Source organism: Dipodomys spectabilis, unplaced genomic scaffold (assembly GCF_019054845.1).
Source record: "Dipodomys spectabilis isolate Male_0828 unplaced genomic scaffold, ASM1905484v1 ptg000125l, whole genome shotgun sequence".
NCBI classification, from domain to species: Eukaryota; Metazoa; Chordata; class Mammalia; order Rodentia; family Heteromyidae; genus Dipodomys; species Dipodomys spectabilis.
Window position 1 is genome coordinate 16476112 of NW_024870802.1, and position 21119 is coordinate 16497230.

The window sequence follows — 21119 nt, forward strand, 5'->3', positions numbered from 1 at the left end:
AAAAATACGTATACATATATTAGTTAAAACACATGTACAGAAGCTAGGCACCAGTGGCTCATACCTATAATCCTAGCTTAGTTAGAAGGCTAAGATCTGGAGGATCTGTTTGAAGTTAGCCTAGGCAGAAAAGTCTGTGAGACTCCATGTCCAATTAACTGTCAAAATGTCAAATGGAGATATGGTTCAGGTGGAGGGCCACTAACCCTGAGCAAGAAAGGTAATGAGAATGTGAAACCCTGGGTTCAAGCCTTGGCATCAGTACAAAAAAATCCATAAAAGTATTGGTAAGAAAAAGTCAATAAAAGAATATACTTAAAATTCATCCAAGAAAAGTAATTTTATTGTTCATATAATGAAATGCTGCATAGAAACTTGAGACTGGCAGGGGAAGAGATGGATGGGAATGAGAAAGAATGATGGGAAAGGGTCACTCTTCTCAAGATATATTGTACAAATAGGTGGACATGTTAAATTGAATCCCTCTTCACATCTATTTGAATATAAAAATAAAAATTTCTACACAGACGAGCAAACTATTGCTGTAGACAACAACAAAGTACCTATTTGTGATTCTGATTCCAAAATAATGAGTAATCTACAGTAATAGAGATTGTTACAACGCTTAACTTGAACAAAATTAATTTATTCATTTTTGGGAGGGGCAATACTGGGGTTTGAATTCCAGGCCTTAACACTTCCTAGACAGGTATTCTACCACCTGAATCACTCTTCCTGTCCCTTTTTGTATTGGTTATTTTCAAGAAAGATCTTACTTTATGTCCAGGCTCACCTGGACTGCAGTCTTCCTATTTTTAATTCCCTTTATTAATGGGACAACAGGTGCACGCCATTGCATTCAGCCACTGCTTGAGATGATGTCTTGAGAACTTTTCTGACCAGCTGGCCTCAAATAGCAATCCGTCATATTTACCTCCTAAGTATCTTGGATTACAAGCCTGAGCCACTGTGCCTGGATTACTCATTTTTGCAAAATTAGGGTCATAGATAATATTCTGCTGCTTTTCACTTTACATTTTATTTGGAGGATTTCCCTACATCATTAATTATTTCTCAAAAACAGTCTTACGGGTAACTTAATCTTTTATCACAATTAAGTCATTATTAGGCTTAGAATCTTTAGAGAGTAAAATAAAATGACAGAAATGTAAGATATAATTGATATTACAAGATTTTTTCAACTATCATTACAAATAAACTATTCTTAGTTACCTTTTTGTATATAGTCTTTAGTGCTGGATTTAGTGACTCTTTGCTTACGCTTAGTCTGAAATTCCAAGACTGTCTAATAGGTGAAGGTAATGACATTATTTCTCCATTTTCTTCAAACCAACATTTTCCCTATCAAAAATATTTACAAAACACAGCAATTGAACATTTCACTAAAAATAAATGTCATATACTATTAGCTGGTTTAATTTGTTTACTGGTATACTTGCCTCTTCTAGTTTAACTAGGCGATTTTCCATTTTGTTGCAGATTGTTTTATGTATTTCTGGTTTTCTCTGAATATATAGTCCTTCATCTTCTAAAATGCGTGGCATCATACCTTTTGGTAGTTTATACTTGCTGGCCACTTAATAATAAAACTTAGATATTAATTTAGATTCCAAAATAGAGGAAATATATGTTAGTGTAATTTTAGATTAATACTTTTAGTTTATCCATGATACAAATAAGTTATTATCCTATAACATGATTCATTAATAAAACATTTTATTGGAAAAGAACATTACCTGGAGAAGTACTTGGTACAAAAATATTGGTCTGCTGTTTTTCTATTTGTTTTTTATTATCTTCATATTCAGCAGCTTTTACTTCAAGTAAATCTGTAAAAATCACTTCTTCAATAAAATCTTCATCTTCGCTTTCAGCAATATTTTGCAAATTATCATCAAGTGAAAAGTGTTTGGAGTAACTATCTTTTACTGATCTCTGTTAAATATCAAAATGAAAAGTAAGTCTAGATTTTTGTCTTTAATGATTAGTATGCAGGTAAATGAAAGGTACTTGGTACGTAAGATTACATGCATGTTTGATGTGACACTTTTTAACATTCATCAAATATTGATCAAATGCCTAATATGTTCTGGAAGCAGATGATAAGACTAATGAAGAAAAATAATATAGGATAAGGGAACAAAGAATATTGGGCTAGGTAGGGTGGAAGTTACTATTTTAAACAGGATTGTCAGACAGTATCTTGTATCATTCAAATAGACACCAAAGGTAGCAAAGGATAGAGTATGAGGATAAGAGAACTTCCTAAGTAGATAAAAAAATAGAAGGACTCTAAACAGATAAAAAAAAAAATAGAAGGACTCTAAGGCAAGAGTGTGCTATAAGCGAGGAACAACTCCAGTGTGGCTGGCACTAGGTGAGAAAGGTGGAAAACAGAAGAAATGAAATGAAATGAGAGGAGTAATAGAGGCCAGATTATATAGGCCTTGAAGAATTGTGCATGACTTCAGCTGTTAAGTAGCAAACTATAAGAAGGTGAATTCATTTTTAACAGGATTGCTTTGACTACTTCGTGATATGGAAAAATCAGCTCTACAGGCAACAGTGAATACAGAAGTAGACTTTGGCAGTGATTCAGATAAGAATCACTTAATGGTTTTTTAAAGAATGGTTTAAACTAGGATGAAGGTGGCAAAAAATTGATCAGAGAATGAATACTTTAAAGGTAGAATCAACAGTATTTATTATGAATTCGATATAAAGCTTGAGAAAAAGGGAGACTTCAAGGATGACACTAAGGTTTGGCTGAATAATTTGATTTACTACTATACTGCATTTATATAAAATTGTGTGCATGTATATGGGCATAGGCACTTGATAACAGTGCATGCAAGAGGCTGAGGAAGGAAAATCTAGAATTCAAGGCCAGCCTAGGCTATATACTGCAATGTCTCAAAAAAAAAAAAAAAAAAAAAAAAAAAGCTGGGTGCCAAGGACTCATGTCTTTAATCCTAGATTACTCAGGAGCCTGAAATCTGGGAGTTAAGATTCTGAGCCAGCCCAGACAAACAAATCCTCAATATTTATCTTCAATTAGCTAGCAAAAAGTTGGAAATAGAGGCACGGTTCAAATGGCAGAATGCCAGCCTTGAGTGAAAAATACAAGTAAGGGAGAGCACAGGACCCTGGGTTCAAGCTCAAACCCTAGTGTGGGCAAGCCCATGTGTGTGCGCGCATGCACACACACACACACACACACACACACACACACACACACGCACACACACACACACAGTGTCATCAGATTTTTACTGCAGACAACCTGCAAGAAGAGCAAAATTTGAGCCAGATCATCTCTTCTCTAATGAGGATGCTGAGGAACAATTTATAAGTGGAGAAGCCAGAATGAACATGTCTTTAGGTCAAGCCCCAGTATCAAGTGGTAGAGCACTTGCCTAATAAACAAAGGCTCTGGGTTCAATCCCTAGGATAGCACCCACCAAAAATAACATGGAATGAAAGGATTAGAGCAGATGGCAATAACTGGGAAGTAAGCTGGAAGGCAAGTGGTGACCTAGAGAGACATGAAAGAAGTATCTTAGGGAATTTTCTAGAGGTGCCAGGTGTCAGGTGAAAGCATTAGGAATGGGAGGTTCTGGATGGCCAAGACCTTAGAAAACCTTGGATATTTGAGGGCATAGAGAAATTGGAGAACATCACAGGAAAAGCAGCAAACAATGAGGCAAGTGTGGCAGACAAGTCATTAGGAGATGGAGAAAGGGAAGAGTAATGGCAAAAAGGGCAAGCACAGAGCATCAGGAGACTGAGGAGTCTGAGAGAGGTACTTGGAAGAACTGATAGAAACCAGAAGGGTCTAGTTGACCTGGGAGAGATGGAAGATTCGGGAACTGTGCGAAGTGATGGAGATCATGGAGAAGAAAGTAGGACATGTGGAGAGAAGGACAAGAACAACTAAAAGAGGAGAAATCACTGGCTCTAAGGTTACACCTTACATAACCCAGCTTTGTGCAGCTCAGCTTTTCTCCATCAGTTTCCTCATCGAACACCTCACAGGTGTTTCACAAGGATTGACTGACACATTTCACTTCGAAAATTTTATCTTTAACTTTTTTAACATCCAGTAAGTACTCAAATGTTAGGTATTATCATAATGAACAGTTTCTCAATTTGAAGTGAAGGTATAATAATAAAAATTTTCTCTCCAAATCAAGCATTTCATTTTATGCCATCAACAATAAACATTGAGAGAGGAAGATGTAGGGGAGAGGGGGAATAAATCCAACCTGTTCAGAAGACTGGCTCAGAGCAGACCTTTCTTCACCACTCAGGATGAAAAACGAAAGACCTTCATCCAACAAGACTTCAGTCTGTGGGTTGAACAATCATAAGTCACTATATATTGAAGAAATATTTCTTTCTAACATGGGAAGCAGTATCTGTGATATTATTTATAACTACAAAACAGCAGTAGGACTGAGCTATTTTTATCACCTTCAAGTATGTTTGGCTTATGAGTTTTTATGGTTAATGTTCTGATAACTACAATAAAATCCAAACAAAATAGAGCCCAAATCCTTATCTCCCCAAACAATATCTCATCATTCTAATCCAAGTATTAAGAATATGACCTGCTCTGGGCATGGTGGGTATGCCTGTAATCTAAGCTACATGGTAGACTTACATAAGAAGATCATGGTCCAAAGCCAGCCCTGGGCAAAAAGCAAGAGACCCTTACTGAAAGTAATTGAAGGGAAAAAAAGGCTGGGGTATTGCTCAAGTAGGAAAGTATAAGCATAAGGCTCCAACTTCAAACTTAATCCCAACACACACGCATGCACGCACGCACGCACGCACGCACGCACTCATACACAGAGTATTACCTCTCAATTTGATCAAAATACTTTCCCACATCAAAATTTTCCCCTCCTTATTTTCAGGTGTCCTCATGTATACATTTGTTTACATATATACATAAATAACTATCATATTTCACCATCTTTATTGACATTCTTAGCTATAAATTTGATAAGACCTCGTTTTTCAAGGCTGTAAAGTCTTAATCTTTGACATATAAATCACATTGCTTCTTTCTTATATGCATACATTAAAATGAACTGTTTAAGAAAGGTTTAGAAAGAATTCAACTCTTTAATATAAAGTAAAAATCAAAATCACTAGGAATTAAAAAATTCAAAATATCTTGTATATGTCTATACTGTAGTTGTCATATCAACTTTAAGTTATCCATTTTGGAAAGCTGCTGTATATATGGTTGCCAGTATAACTTTTACTTCTGAACATCTCTGCTCATCTCAAAACTTTCTGCTAGTTATCTACTTCCTGAATAGAAAATTTCTATCTAGCATTTGGTATGGGAATTCTTTTTCTTACATGCTTTAATTTTTTATTTATATTATGATGGTGCTATACAGAAGGGTTACAAATACATAAGTCAGATAATGAGTACATTTCTTTTTTCCCAAATATTTCTTTATTGAGATTAAGTACACAAATTTCACAGTACTGTGGCATAGTTATACTTAGCTAAAGTCACAAACACATTTTAACCTTCACAATGATAATGATCATCATTCTAATCTGCAAAGCTTATGAACCCTACAAACATTAATAATAAAATTCTTCCAAATCAGGTGATATGTACATTTCTTTCCTTTTGCTTAGTATCAGCTGTTCCCTCTTTCTCTCTCATTCTCTCCTTCCCATTACTGGGTATGGGAATTCTTAAAAGCAATTTCTCTTCCATCTTACCTTTTTTTTTGATATTCAATGATTTAACCTTGGTAAACTTAACTATTCATAGTTATATACCCATGATACCCAAGTTAGGCATGCTTCTATTGACATGCTGAATGAGTAACATATACATAGGCATCCACATTAGTCTGCTTTTATTTTTAAATTTATCTAAATTTATTTTTTACTACAGAGGAAAGGTACTGTAAAGTCCATAAAAATGAACCATTAAAAAACAATAGAAAGATTTGCTTTTAAAATGTTCAGAATCTCTATGTGTTATGGCAGGAACTACCAATTGTTCATTGTATTTTCTCTCATCTCTAACAACAGAATCTGTTGTTAGCTGGATACCTCAATATTTCTCCCACATTCTTGTACTAGAAATGATGTGTGCAGTTTGCAAGTCCTGTCCTTGAAATATCAACTAGCAATCCTTTTGAAAAAAGCAAAGCTTTGCCATGGTCTCAGGGATGAAGTTGAATATAGTGGTAATCTCCCATCAGCTTGGACTAATTTACCTAGAAGGACAATTATTTTCAAGTAAAACTTCTATTAATATTAAGAAGTTTACTTTGAATCTTTTTGTTACAGCTACCTAGCCTATGTTCTGAATAACACGGTTCCCTAAAAATATGAAATTTTGGTCATTTCAAGCTTCAAATGTGCAACTGAATACTGAACTTTAAAACTAATTCTGTACACTAGAGATCATCTTTAATATTGTTTAAATATAATTAACTAGAAAAACATTGAAGAAAACTCTGAGAAGACAGCCCTTCCATTTTACAAGTATACTAGTAAAAGTGATTTACAGATTCAATGCAACCCATCAAAATCTCAATGACATCCTTCATAGAAATGGAAAAAACAAGCCTAAATTTTACAAAATACCCAAATAGCAAAAGCAATTATGAACAAAAACAGCAATGCTAGAGGAACCACAGAACCTGACTTCAAATTACACTGTAGAGCTACTGGACATGGAGTTAACATGCTGTGTATACAAACAGCTCAAAAATAAAACACCAAAACAAACAAAAGAATAAATAATCCAATTAATAAATGAGAAAATGGTTTTTAAAAGAAGTACAAATAACCAATGGCCATATGAAAAATGTTCATCATCCTTAGCTATGAAAGAATGTTTGACAAGAAAAGAGTACTCACTACCTTATGTATATAAGTAAGCCCTCTGTACATCACCTCTGTAAGCCCTCTGTACATCCACAAAGAAGAATGAAAAGAGTTTATGTTAAGTAAAATAAGCTAGCTTCAGAAAGACAAATGACAGGGCTGGGAAGGTGGCTCAGTGGTAGAGTGCTTGCCTTGCATGCCTGAAGCCCTGGGTTTGATTCCTCAGTACCACATAAGCAAAAAGAAAAAAGCCGGAAGTGGCGCTGAGGCTCAAGTGGTAGAGTGCTAGCCTTGAGCTGAAGAGCTGAGGGACAGTGCCCAGGCCCAGAGTTCAAGGCCCACAACCACAAAAAAAAAAAAAAAAAGAGTCTTAACAAATTTTCCTGCCCAGGCTGGCTTCCTGAGTTGCTAGGATTAGCCACTGGTGCCGAGCTGTTTTCCTTCCTCTTTCTCTCTTTTCTTTTAAAGCATAATGGAGCTCATAAGTCTTATTCAAAATATTTCAAATTTTGTGTGGTACTGGGAATTGAACTCAGGACCTCATACTTGCTAGTCAAGTGCTCTGTCATTGGAGCACCTGAATCAAGGCCAAATCAAATTAAATTTTATTTTCCTATCCTGGGCATTGAACTCAGGTCTTTAATGCTTATGAAGCAAGCACTTTACCACTACCACAATCAGCTCTCAATGTTTATTTTTTGTGTGTGTATTTCCCTAAGATATCATATATTATTACTATGACTAAATCACTTAACTTTGCTTAGTTTAGGTTTGATATTTTAGGATTATTATGAAATAAAAGGGCAGGAACTTGAAAGCTTTTGGAACTACAAAGCTATATTTAGACTGAACCTCAGCTCTTTCTTAACAAAAAACCAAGTTTATTACACTCCATATTTCATATAAAACTATAAATATGAAAACAGGATATATTACCTTAGTACTTTTTAGCTTTCCTCTTACTTTGCCTCTCAGTATCTTTGTTATGTTTTGACTGCCTTCTGCATCTGAATAAGAAAAACAATATAGTCCACAACATTTTATTATAATTAAGCAACAAATAATCTGTAAAAATAATTTAATTGTATGTATTTAGTATATTAGAATGTATTTGGTACATTAAGTTAGGGGGAGGGGAGCTTGAACTCAGAATTTGAGCAATGTCCTCTGAGCTTTTTTGCTCAAAGATAGCACTCTGCCAATTGAACCACAGCTCCACCTCTGGTTTTTTGGTAGTTAATTGGAGATAAGAGTCTCACTTCCTGCCTTGGCTAGGTTTGAAGTACTCTTCACATCTCAGCTTCCTGAGTAGCTAACATTATAGGTGTAAGCTGCCAATATCTAGCATTTAAGAGAACTTCAATGGATTTCATGATTCTGTTTTTTCTTTAATTTTTTATTGTGAAAATACCGTACAGAGGGGTTACAATTACATGAACAAGGTAATGACTACATTTCTTATCAAGCACTGTTGCCTCCCTTCCCATATCCCCCTCACCCCATCTCCTCGCCAAAGTTGTAAAGTTCGTTTTTTGACTTACATCTTGTACATCTCATTGTTGCAATGGGTCTACTTGTATCTCTATTTAAACAATTTGTTTTTTCCCTTCCCCTCCCCAAATTATAACCAACATCAAATACAGTGAAAACAGGGGTTATACCATGGGGGAAATACATACAAAGCAACAAAGAAATCATCTTATAAGTATGTTAGAAAAAATAGCAAAAAAGAAAAACCATTTGAGTCCTTATCTTGGGGTTCATGTCACCTAACATCAAGTTATCTGACCATTTCTGCTTGTCTCAGACATATACTAGTCATTGCAAATAAGGGAAACCATTGGACCTATGTTTCTTTGGGCCTGGCTTACTTCACTTAATATAATTTTTTCCAAGTCTTTCCATGCCTACATTTGAACATGGAATATTTGTCATTCTCAATCATATTTATTTCTCTTAACATAATGATCTCTAGTTGCATCCATTTTCCTGCAAGTGATTTCATTTCATTCTTTACAGCTGAATAATGCTCCTGTATAGACATACAAATTTCCTTTATCATTAATCAGTTATGAACAAGTAAGCTAATTCTACAGCTTGGCTGTACGAATTTACATTCCTACCAACAGTGTATAAGAGTTCCTTCTCTCCGGGCGCTGGTGGCTCACGCCTGTAATCCTAGCTACTCAGGAGGCTGAGATCTGAGGATTTCGGTTCAAAGCCAGCCCGGGCAGGAGAGACCGTGAACCTCCTATCTCCAATAAACCACCAGAAAACCGGAAGTGGTGCTGTAGCTCAAGTGGTAGAGTGCTCGCCTTGAGCTGAAGAGCTGAGGGACAGCGCCCAGGCCCACAGTTCAAGCCCCATGACCGACAAAAAAAAAAAAAAAGAGTTCCTTCACCCTGAATTTATTTGTTTTCTTGGGGATAGCCATTCTGACTAGGGTAAGATGAAATCTGAGGGTTGCTTTGATTGGCTTTTCCATTATGGATAAGAATATCAAACAGTTCTTCATGTCTATATTGGCCATTTGAACTTCATTTTTAACAAAAGTATCAAAAACATTGGAAAAAGACAGCCTCTTCAACAAATGATGTTGGAAAAATATGGAGAAAACTGAAACTAGATCCTGATTGTTTACTTTACAAAAATTAGTTCTAAATGTAACTACAAAACTAGTAGAAAATGTAAAGAAAATATAGAGAAAAATACTTGAAGATGTTGGCATATTAACAAATTTCCAAATAGGATTCCAACTGGTCATGCATAAGACCAAGAATTGCCTAATGGGATTGCATCAAATTGCATGTATTTCTAAGCATCATGACAATCATGAAGACTAGGTTACTGCTTAAAATCCAACAGATGCCCCTTTCTCCTTCTCTTCTGAAACGAATACTTACCTATGGTGAATTTTCTTTTATGACATCTCCACTCTCTGCCACCTTCTTTTGCTACTTCTAGTAATTAGTCAGTTGTTGGGAGCCATTGGGAGCTGACAGTAAAGCTCAAAGGTCCTCTTGACCCTTGTGCTCCCTTAAAGGCACATACAAGGAACTGGCTTACTTAAAAGACACCAGGTGCCCAGGATTCCTTTGCTATGTCTGCAGTTTGTTTTAAATTTTCCTTGTTTTTCTGGATTATAGTAGAACGGCCTGAGTGTGGGGGCCCACGAGGATGCACCGGGCCGCATGTGTGGAACTCCCAATACCCAGGCTGCTCCCTTGTTCTGAAGAGGACGACCTTACGAGATACTGACCTTTATATATGCCCAGTAATTACTTGAACTGCTTCTGCCATTTCTAACTGTGGGGGGACTGATGTTTGTTACTGTGCTAGGTGGGGATGTGAGGTAACTGGGACGGGCTCGTGGATCATGCACAAGGGCCCTCCCTATCCTTGTCTGGCAAATCTCGCCCCCCCAGACTTGCCTCGAACCTCCTGCATAGCCAATGCTATCCTTACCAATGTAATCCTGTTAAAATAACCTTTACAGAGGAGGGAAAAGGATAACTAACTGGGAGGTGGGTCTGCCATTAAAACAAAAAAGGGGGAATCTGTAGGGCACATGGGCAGCAAAGATGGCGCTGAGAGGGAGTTGAGTGGGCAGAGCCCAATTTGCTTTACGTTCAGTGCATAACCAGCTGGTGGAAGCTTAGGTGCATGATAGGGTGTGACCTCTTCCTTCCCTGCCATGCCACCCACTCTTTTTGGCTTTAAAAAGGGCTGCTCTCTGTTAATAAATGATTTTTTTCCTCTTGATTTGACTCCCCGCTGCGTCTGATTGTCTCCCGGGCTGAGGGAGGCTGGGGAACTGGTGAGCGGCCAACTTACCTTTCCTCGGTCTGTCTTTCGTGGGATGGACAAAGACCCAACAGTCAGTTTTTATTTGTAGACAGACAAAACTTTTAAATAAAAAATCAAAAGTTCTAGCCGGGTGCCGGTGGCTCACGCCAGTAATCCTAGCTACTAAGGAGGCTGAGATCTGAGGATCCAAAAGCCTGGCCGGACAGGAACATCTGTGAGTCCCTAATCTCCAATTAACCACCTGGAAGTGGTGCTGTAGCTTAAGTGGTAGAGCACTTGCATTGAGCTGAAGAGCTGAGGGATAACGCCTAGGCCCAGAGTTCAAGCCCCATGACCACCACCACCACCACCACCACCACCACCAAAAAGCTCAGCTAAACCAACGTTTGCTTTTTATTCCTGTTAGAGAAAATAATGTTCCATGAGAACACTTATATTCTACAGCTACAGATATTAAAATCAAGTTATTTTGATAGTTAAACTGGAATGGAAAAAGGAGTGGAAAAAAGATAAATTTCTAGGTTTCTATTTTAAATCTTTTGTAAAATCAGCATGATATATTTCACCTCTACGTTGGCTCTTAGAGAAAATGAAACAATCAGTCTTGTCGGCCATGAAGAAGGCTCCTACTTATGTGCCATGTGTTATTTTCTCTTCACCCTCTAAATGATGAACTGAATGGATCAATAACAACAGTAGCTGTAGAGTCATGGGTTCAGAAAAAAAAATCCGAGAATCTATTATTCTCTTGTATTTTGCCTTTTCTCTTCCACTGAATCCTTAAAGATAGTGTAGGCAGAAATAAAAGGTGGCCAGGGGCTGGGAAGGTGGCTCAGTGGTAGAGTGCTTGCCTTGCATGCATGAGGTCCTGGGTTCGATTCCTCAGCACCACATAAACAAAAAAGAAAAAAAGCCGGAAGTGGCGCTGTGGCTCAAGTGGTAGAGTGCTTGTCTTGAGCTGAAGAGCTGAGGGACAGCGCCCTGGCCCAGAGTTCAGGCCCCAAGACTGGACCCCCCCCCCAAAAAAAAAGAAATAAAAGGTGGCCAGAGAGAAAAATCACAATAGGTTATAAGACTCTTTATAGTCTTAAGGAGAGTATTCATTTGTATAATTTAAAAATTACTAGTCAAATTGTTAGTATTGTATTCCTAGACTTTAGAATGACAGATACTCAATAAATATTTGCTGAATACAAAACCAAGGATCAACTACTATTTATTTTTAAGGCTCCCAAGACTGTGAGCTTTCTGAAGCATGTTCTGTATGTATCTTTAAATTCCAATACAGTATCATTCAAGCATTTAGTGGATTCTCCATGCTTATGAAGAAAGATGGTAAAATAGAACTTACCTTTATTATATGAATTGATTTTTAATGTATTTCCTTATGTCCTCTATTATTTAGGAAGTTTGTGTTTTTAAACTCTTTCAAGAACTTGAAGCCGAGTGCCAATGGCTCAGGCCTATAGTCCTAGCTACTCAGAAGGCTGAGATCTGGGGATTGTTGTTCAAAGCCAGCTCAGGTAGAAAAAGTCCATGAGACTCATTTACTCAGAAAAATCCGGAAGTGGTGCTGTGGCTCAAGTGGTAGAATGCTAGCTTTGAGCACAAAGAGGCTCAGACACAGTGCCTAGGCCCTGAATTCAAGCCCCAAGACCAGCAAAAAACAAACAAAAAACACTTCAAACTCTGCATGAAAATAATCATTGACATCTTTTAACAAAATCTAAAACCTGGGGTACCTCTGATCAAGCACTGGACACTCAGATGGACAGGTTAAAAGTAACCCCCTTGTATAACCTTTTGAGGTTCCGAAAAAATGCATGTACAAGGTATCAAGGTGAAACTCCTTGAACAACTAATATTTACTTTAAAAAAAAAAGGACAAGAAGCCGGGCGCTGATGGCTCACGCCTTTAATCCTAGTTACCCAGGAGGCTGAGATCTGAGGATCAGGGTTAAAGCCAGCCTGGGCAGAAAAGTCCGTGAGACTCTTATCTCCAATAAGAGAAAACCACTAGAAAACCGGAAGTGGTGCTGTGGCTCAAGCACTCATCTTGAGCTGAAGAGCTCATGGACAGCACCCAAGCACAGAGTTTAAGCCCCATGACCAAAAAAAAAAAAAAAAGGACAAGAAAATAAGCTCTGAAGCAGAAGTACCAGTGGGAATTATACTTTATAGATATATATATGAAAATAGAACACTGAAACTCTTCTAAGAAGGGGGAGAGAGGATGAAGGACAGTATTAAAGAGTGTGAGACTGATCAGGGCATATTGCATGTTTCTGTAGAAGGGTAATAAAGAAACATCCCTTGTATACCTTGTGTGTGCTAATAAAACATAATAAATAACAAAAAGGTATATTACCAAATTAAGACCCAGAAACAACTTATTCAACAATTGGATAAATAATACTAAACATATAAAAAATGAAAACTAAGAACATCAGGACTGTAGTATACTGATTGAGAACCTTTTGAGAGATATTTGTCCACAATGCTATTTGTTTCTTCTGATTCCTGAAAAAAAAAAAAAGAAAAACAGGGGGAGTTAACTTGCATCAGTTTTTGTCATTGAACACCTTTTCATCAGCTTGTGATACTATCATTCCCTTTTAAATGATAATTTATACCCTTTGCTTATTTTCTTAAATTTCATCTTATTCATTTGTACGAGCTCTTTATATATGAAAGATTTGTTGTTGTTGTTGACAACAATAATCTATATATATGTAAGGAATTATAAAAGACAGTAAGAAGCTGGGCACCAGTGGCTCATGCCTACAATCCTAGCTACTCAGGAAGCTGAGATATGAGGATCTCGGTACAAAGCCAGCCTAGCCAGGAAAGTCTATGAGACTTTTATCTCCGATTGACCACCAGAAAACTGGAAGTGGAGCTGTGGCTCAAAGTGGTAGCCTTGAGCTGAAGAGCTTAGGGACAGTGCCCAGGCCCAGAGTTCATGCACCACAACTGACAAAACAAAACAAAAACAAAACACTAAGAAAATAAATCACTCAATGTTTAAAAGCAGACAAGGACAATGAATAGTTACTTCTCATATGAAAAGATACAAGTGACCAACTGTGTATAAAACATGCTCAACATCACTAATCATCAGAGAAATACAAGTAAATGACAATGATGATGTAGCATTTCATCCCAGTTGGAAAGGTTATCACATAAAAGATAAAGATGGTGAGAATGTAGAGAAAACAGAATGCTTTGCACATGGCTAGTGTGTTCGTGGCAATGTAAATTAGTACAGTTATGGGGAAAAAAAGTTTACTCAAAGAATTAAAAAAAAACCTACCAATCTCACTATTTGATACATATACAAAAATAAAAGGAAACTAGCATGAAAAAAAGATATCAACACTTCTATATTGAATGCAACATTCTTCATAATAGGTAAGATATAAAATCAACTGTGTGTCCTTTAACAGATGAATGGGTAATATAGTATACTTACAGTGGAATACTATTCAGCCTTTAAACATAAGGAAGTCATGTCATTTTTAACATAAAACTTGAGGACTTATGTTAAAATAAAGCCAGGCATAGAAAGACAAATACTGTATGAACTGTATGAAAAGTTGTATTCATACAACTTTAGTAGACTGGAGGACAGGGCTTGGACTGGAAGAGTATTGGGGATAGGTTGGGAAGACACTGATCAAAGGCAGGAGGAGTAAGTTAGAGATCTATTGCACAACATGATGCATGCTGTATGTTATTAACTGGAGTTAATAACCATTTATTCTATTTTGAAAATTGCAGAGTAGATTTTTAAAATATTCTCACCAAACAAATTAGGATGCAAGGTAACATGTTAATTAGCTCAATTTATCCTTTCCACAATTTATAGATATTTGAAAACATATTATACAAATATATATATGTACTTTTTTCCAAATGAGAACTAAATGAACTTTCTAAAATTTTAAAAAAGAAAAAAAGATAATCTTAGTTTGTTGAGCTTAATAAATATAACTCATGATTTTACTAAGACTCAATAAATTATCCTGTTCTTTTAGGAAAAGTAAAAAATGATAAAAAGCATTTCAGTTTCACTGTGAGAAATGCTAGATAATTAAAATTAACTACCAAGGGACACTGAAGCCCACACCTACTATGGATAAAACTACTAGGTGAATTTTCATTTGCCCGAAAGGAAGCAGAGGAATGATTTTTTTTTAAGTGCATTTTTTTTGTTTTTTCTTTTTGGCGATCACACCCAGGATGTTTCACTTGCTAGGCAAGTGCTTTGCCACTAAGCTACATCCCAGCCCAAGGGGGGATGTTTTTGTTTTGGTTGGTTGTGGGGCTTGAACTCTGTCCCTCAGCTCTTCAGCTCAAGGCAAGTGCTCTACCACTTGAGTCACAGCACCACTTCCGTTTTTCTGGTGGTTTATTGGAGATGAGTCTCATAGATTTTCCTGCCCGGGTTGGCTTTGAACCACAATCCTCAGAGCTCAGCCTCCTGAGTAGCTAGGATTACAGGTGTGAGCCACTGAGCCCCGCTAAAGGGGGATGATTTTAACGACCTCTATAAACCCTAATTCTATCCATTACTGTTAGGCTCAAGTCGCAGAAAAGTTGTTTAAATCAAAATGTTTGACCGGAAACACAAAAGCAAATGAGTGCAAGTGTAAATTACTTTTAGAAAAACTTACATCTTAATAAAATTTATTGCTATAAAAACATTTAGAAGTCCTTTGGAGCTTCATTAATACTTTACCTTTTTAAAATTATCATCTCTTCTTTTTGAGATACTTTTCATGATGATTCCTTCATTTATACTTTCTAGGTAAATAAGAAATATTCTTAAAAATCATGATAAAGAAGACTATTACAAGAATTGAGATATAAAGTATGGTAGGAAAGATTTGTAATTTAACTAAAAATAAAACAAAGAAATAATCACATTTAGTACTTAATATTTAGTGTGTATTCAGCCTTAGTATATAATAAAAATTCTGGTGAATGTACGACAACATGCAAAAGGAGTAAGGTATAATTATTGAGAGGGAAAAAATGTTTTATTTGTGGATGTTAGGTTTAATCTAAAAAAATTTGACTTAATAAAGAAGTTGTTAAGTGACAGTATAACTAAATACATCGTGTGTGTGTGTGTGTGTGTGTGTGTGTGTGTGTGTGTGCATGAGCGCGCATGTGCACGTGCATGTGCATGCATGCCAGTTCTGGTACTTGAACTCAAGGTCTGGGTGCTGTCCCAGAGCCTCTTTTTACTAAAAGCTAGCACTCTAATTGAGCTACAGTACCACTTACAGGTTTTTTGGAGTAGTTTACTGGAGATAAGAGTCTCATGGACTTTCTTGCCTGGGCTGATTTTGAATGATGATCCTCAGATTTCAGCCTCCTGAGAAGCTAGGATTATCAACATGAGCCACCAGTGCCTGGCACATACCTTTTTTTTATATGATGCGATCATGGAAAAAATCACTTCCAAACTGCAAGTTTGCTATCGTTCCTTCTCCTCCTCCCTCTCTCCTGTATATTTTTGCAATATTGCAGGTTGAACTCAAGGGCTTCTTGCCAGACAGGTGCTCTTCCACTTAAACTACAACTCCAACACTTTTTGCTTTTTAGTTACTTTTTTGTATATGGTCTTAAGTTTTTTGCTCATGGCCGGCATTAGACCATCATCTTTCTAGCTATGCTTCCCACATAGCAGAGACTAAAGGTCTGTAACATCATACTTATTCATTGAGATTGGGAGTCTTTTTGCTGGGGCTAGTGTCAAACTATCATCCTTTCCAAGTAGCTGGGGTTACAGATGTGAGCCCAGCTTACAACAGCAATTAAAAAAATTTTCAAAATACTGAGAAATTATCTCACAGCACTTTCCCCTCCAAACTACAAACCTTACAGTGAATAAGGGAAAAAAGAATCTGATTAAAAATAGAGATACAACCTGGTGCAGATGGCTCATGCCTATAATCCTAGATACTCAGGAGGCTGAGATCTGAGGATTATAGTCCAAGGCCAGTCTGGTAGGAAAGTCTGTGAGATTCTTACCTCAAATTAACCATCAAAAAGTTGAAAGTGGATCTGTGATTCAAGTGGTAGAGTGCTAACTTTTGTTGTTGTTGTTGTTGTTGGTCATGGGGCTTGAACTCTGGGTCTGGGTGCTGTCCCTGAGCTCTTCAGCTCAAGGCAAGTGCTCTGCCTCTTGAGCCACAGCGCCACTTCCGGTTTTCTGGTGGTTTGTTGGAGATAAGAGTTTCATTGACTTTCCTGCTCAGGCTGGCTTTGAACTGCAATCCTCGGGTTTTGTGGTGGTATATTGGAGTTAAGAGTCTCATGAACATTCATGCCCAGACTGGCTTTGAACTGCAATCCTCAGATCTCAGCCCTCCTGAGTACCTAGGATTACAGGCGTGAGCCACCAGCACCCAGCTAATGTTTGCCTTTTCTTAACATTTAGAAATCTCTAGGTCCTGCTAATTATCTAGTAATCCTTTCTACTATGATGAAATTGAAAGTTCCTAAAGTCGATTTGATGTTGTATGCAAATTTAACATCCAAATAGAAATGTATCACTTGCAAAGTGATATATCAATGTGAAATAGCAAAAAGCCAGACATTGGTTTGGAGTTTTAGAAATATTTGAGGAACAGAAATTAAAGCCAAGGGGGAGGGGAACTGGGGAGGAGGGTAAGTGCGAGAAAATGAGGTAAGGGGTCACTATGTTGACAAGAACTGTATACATTAACTTACTTTTATAACTGCAATCCCTCTGTACAATAAAATAAAATTTAAAAAGGTTTTATAAAAAAGAAAGGGCTGGAAATGTGGCTTAGTGGTAGAATGCTTGCCTAGCATTCATGAAGTCCTGGGTTTGATCCCTCAGTACCACATAAACAGAAAAGCCCAGAAGTGGTACTGTGGCTCAAGTGGTAGAGTGCTAGCCTTGAGCAAAGGCAGCTTAGGGACAGTGCCCAGACCCAGAGTTCAAGCCCCAGGACTGGCAGATAAGGAAGGAAGGAAGGAAGGAAGGAAGAAAAGGAGGGAGGAAGGGAGGGAGGGAAGGAAGGGAAGGAGGAAAAAGAAGAGAGAGGAGAGAAAGGAGAGAAAGAAAGAGAAAGGGGAGAAAGAGAAAGAAGGAAAGAAAGAAAGAAGGAAGGAAGGAAGCTTTTGAAAAGCTAAAAAAATATGGTTGAGATGAAGACTGACTTATGCAGGTAATCCAACTCAAGCAGGCAGAGATTGGGAGGATTGTATTTTTGGGTCCAGCACATGCAAAAAAAGTTCTCCAGATCTCCTTCTCAACTAATGAAACAGCGTGTGATGGTATGTACCTGTTATCCTAGCTACGTGTAATATAAACAGTAGGATCACAGTGCAGGCCTTCTGGGCAAAAAAACAAGGCCCTATTTCAAAAGTAACTAAGATTAAAAAGGGCTTGGGTGTGGCTCAAGGTAAAGGGCCTACCTAGCAAGCACAAGGCCCTCAGTTCAACTCCAGTACTGCTCTATCACAAATAATGGTTGTATAGTGGGTATGTTTCTAGACGGGCTTGCCCCAAAATGTTCAAACTGTATTTTTTTTTCATATAGTTTAATATGACACAAAGTCTACACATTATAGAGAGAACATCCAATCATTCACTAAGGCAAACACACACACATATATCAAACTGTAGATTTGTGTGCATTATTTATTAATGGTGTTGTTCGGAAATAGATGTGATAAATCCTTCTATCTTTTACTATTAACATGATGGCAGCACAAAAAATTTTACTGTAGATTCTGTATATTTGCAATTTCTTTTTAATAAAAATTAATGTGGAAACAGGTTTCTAAAATTGTGCTTTATTTTGAAAATTTATATCTAATACAATGCAATGTAATTGTGCAACCTACAAGTTAATGAGAAGAATTATTAAAAAATATTAATTTGGGCTGGGAAGGTGGCTCAGTGGTAGAGCGCTTGCCTTGCATGCATGAGGCCCTGGGTTCGATTCCTCAGCACCACATAAGAAGAAAAAGCTGGAAGTGGGCTGTGGTTCAAGTGGTAAAGCGCTAGCCTTGAGCTGAAGAGCTGAGGGATAGTGCCCAGGCCCAGAGTTCAGGCACTACAACGGACACACAAGTATTAATTGGCAGAGCAACCCCAACTATGACATCTAGGAGTTATACATAAGTCCTGTGATATTTTTAAATTTTATCCTGAAGAGGTATGTCTGTGTCTCTGTGTACGTATCCTCAAGTGATGAGAAATTCCATCTCAAAGCTCCTTCTCAAAGTGAGGCTGCAAGCCCATGCCATTTCCCCATGTAAGCCAGGCTTACCACTGATCTCCACCATAAACTTTCCGGTATGATTAAATTCTTATACACACACAACGTGTGTATGAATATATGTATGTAAATATGTATTTCCTGCTAGCTCAATCCTTTTTTTATTTTTTGGTCAGTTGTGGGGCTTGAACTCTGGGCCTGGGCGCTGTCCCTCAGCATTTCAGCTTAAGGCTAGTGCTCTACCGCTTGAGCCACAGCACCACTTGGGTTTTGAGTGGCTTATTGGAGATAAGAGTCTCACGGAGTTTCCCTCCCAGGCTGGCTTCGAACTGCGATCCTCAGGTCTCAGCCTCCTGAGTAGCTAGGATGACAGGCGGGAGCCACCGGCAACCGGCTCAATCCTTTGATTTTTACAATTTCTCATAAAGGCGTCCGTTCCCTGTTTCAAACCCTGCGTCTTCCGGTAGGTTGCTCTGCTCTGGCTCTCCAATTCCAACGGCCCTTACACGGTGGGTTGCATTCTGCTGCTAGTTCCTCACGAGTTCATCTTGCTGCTTCTCTAGTGTGCGGATGGGGACCAGGGCGTGGACCCACCCCAGCGGGGTGTTCCCCACCACAGGGCTAACATGCCGGTTGCGGGCAGCCCCTATTCGGGGGACGCTTTTCAACTCCCTCACTTGCCCACGGGGCTGCCTAGCCGCCATCTTGTGCGGCTCTGGCCCTAACGGATGGGAAGTCCTTCTGTACTCATTTGGCCTCCTCCCGGCTGCCGATTTTCCCACAGACCAGGGTTCAGAGACCTACCAGACTGCACGACTTTTGCCTGGATGGACAGCGCACTTTCATGTGCCTAGGAAGTGAAAGAAGGGCGCACTACCCTCGGACACTAGGACGAAGCACGACCAGCCGCCATGGGCCTCCGTACTGAGCATGCGCAGAGCCGTCCTCGCAGCTTGAAAACACAGGAGCATGCGCAGAGCGGTCCTCAGGCATTATGGAAATCCATGAGCAGGTGCAGCTTTGTCCTCAGGCAGCCTTGAAATCCAGGAGCATGCGCAGTGTTGTTCACGACCTGCCTTGCCTGAGCTTGTGCCTTCGAGAACCTTCTTGCTGCCTGACAGGAGGAGGTGGGTTATGAAAACCTGGGGCTGTGGAGAACTGTATCCCCCACCTGACCAGGTGAGTAATGCGCATGGGTGCCTGGTGGTGCGCAGGGGCTCCCTCGGAAGGCCCGGGTGGGAGCCACCAGTCCCACACTCTGCCCCACTGCTGGTTAACGGGAGTGAGGGGTAGGGTAGGGCTGTACATGGATTTCTGACTAGTGTGGCATCTGCAACGGCTCTCTCCATGTAGACATGACTTTTTATTTCTAGAGCTTGTTATTCGTGCAACAAATTTATTGTTATTAGTACTGGGGTTTGAACTCAGGGCCCCTGCTTGCTCAGGTTATGCTCTGTCATTTGAGTTACATCCCCAGCCCGACTTTTGCTGGTTATTTTGGAGATGGGAGTCTCAGAAATTCTCTCAGGAATTTGAAACGCAGGATGGTTTCACCATCCTCAGGATGTCAGCCTCCTGAGTCATGTGCCCTCATGCTGGGCTAAAAATATGTTTTCGAGTGTTTGGGTATTTGACATGCTTACCTATGTTTATTAAAATAAATAAATGAGACCACTTTTTTGGTGTGTTTTTTGCCCCTGTTCTTGTTTCAAGTTTTATAAAATGAGTTAAATGTTAAGTGTTGTGATACTTATTCTGGGATATTAAACAAAGATGAAGTTAGGAAACTTGCTAGCAAGTGTGCGTGTGTGCTTGCTTGGCAGGTTGCTCTATCACTTGACCCCTTTTGGGCTTTTGATATTCCTACAAGGCATGTTATTTTTGGTTCTGGTCCTGGGGCTTTGAGTCAGCAATTGGGTGCTATCCCTGAGCATTTTTGCTGAAGATGAGTACTTCTGTAAACCTATCTACTCAGAAGGTTGAGAGGATGAGATCTGAGGATCAGGTTCAAAGCCACCAAAAAACTGGAAGTGCATCTGAGGCTGAAAAGGTAATATGTTAGCCTCAAGCCCAAAAGCTCAGGAACAGTGCCCAAACCCAGGACTGGCACACACACAAACAGTATGGCCAACACCACCAGCAGGAAAGTTT

At 38.6% G+C, this 21119-nt stretch overlaps 1 protein-coding gene across 1 annotated transcript; it reads right to left on the reverse strand.

The window, feature by feature from the left end:
* Window positions 1–1737: 1737 nt before the first annotated feature.
* LOC122115855 (protein CC2D2B homolog) lies at window positions 1738–19672 on the reverse strand. The gene is made up of 5 exons (XM_042689425.1): window positions 19508–19672; window positions 13176–13221; window positions 7831–7895; window positions 4287–4382; window positions 1738–1956 (listed from the first exon to the last, which is right to left on the reverse strand). The coding sequence occupies exons 1-5, from the start codon at window positions 19670–19672 to the stop codon at window positions 1738–1740; spliced, it is 591 nt and encodes a 196-aa protein (XP_042545359.1).
* Window positions 19673–21119: the final 1447 nt, after the last annotated feature.

Coding starts and splice junctions, on each gene's coding strand:
- LOC122115855 (XM_042689425.1), bottom strand. CDS start 19,672: ATGGCGGCTAGGCAGCCCCGTGGGCAAGTGAGGGAGTTGAAAAGCGTC. Junction 13,222..19,507: donor AGAAGCAGCAAGATGAACTC/GTGAGGAACTAG, acceptor TTTTTTTTTCAG/GAATCAGAAGAAACAAATAG. Junction 7,896..13,175: donor GGACAAATATCTCTCAAAAG/GTTCTCAATCAG, acceptor ATTCAGATGCAG/AAGGCAGTCAAAACATAACA.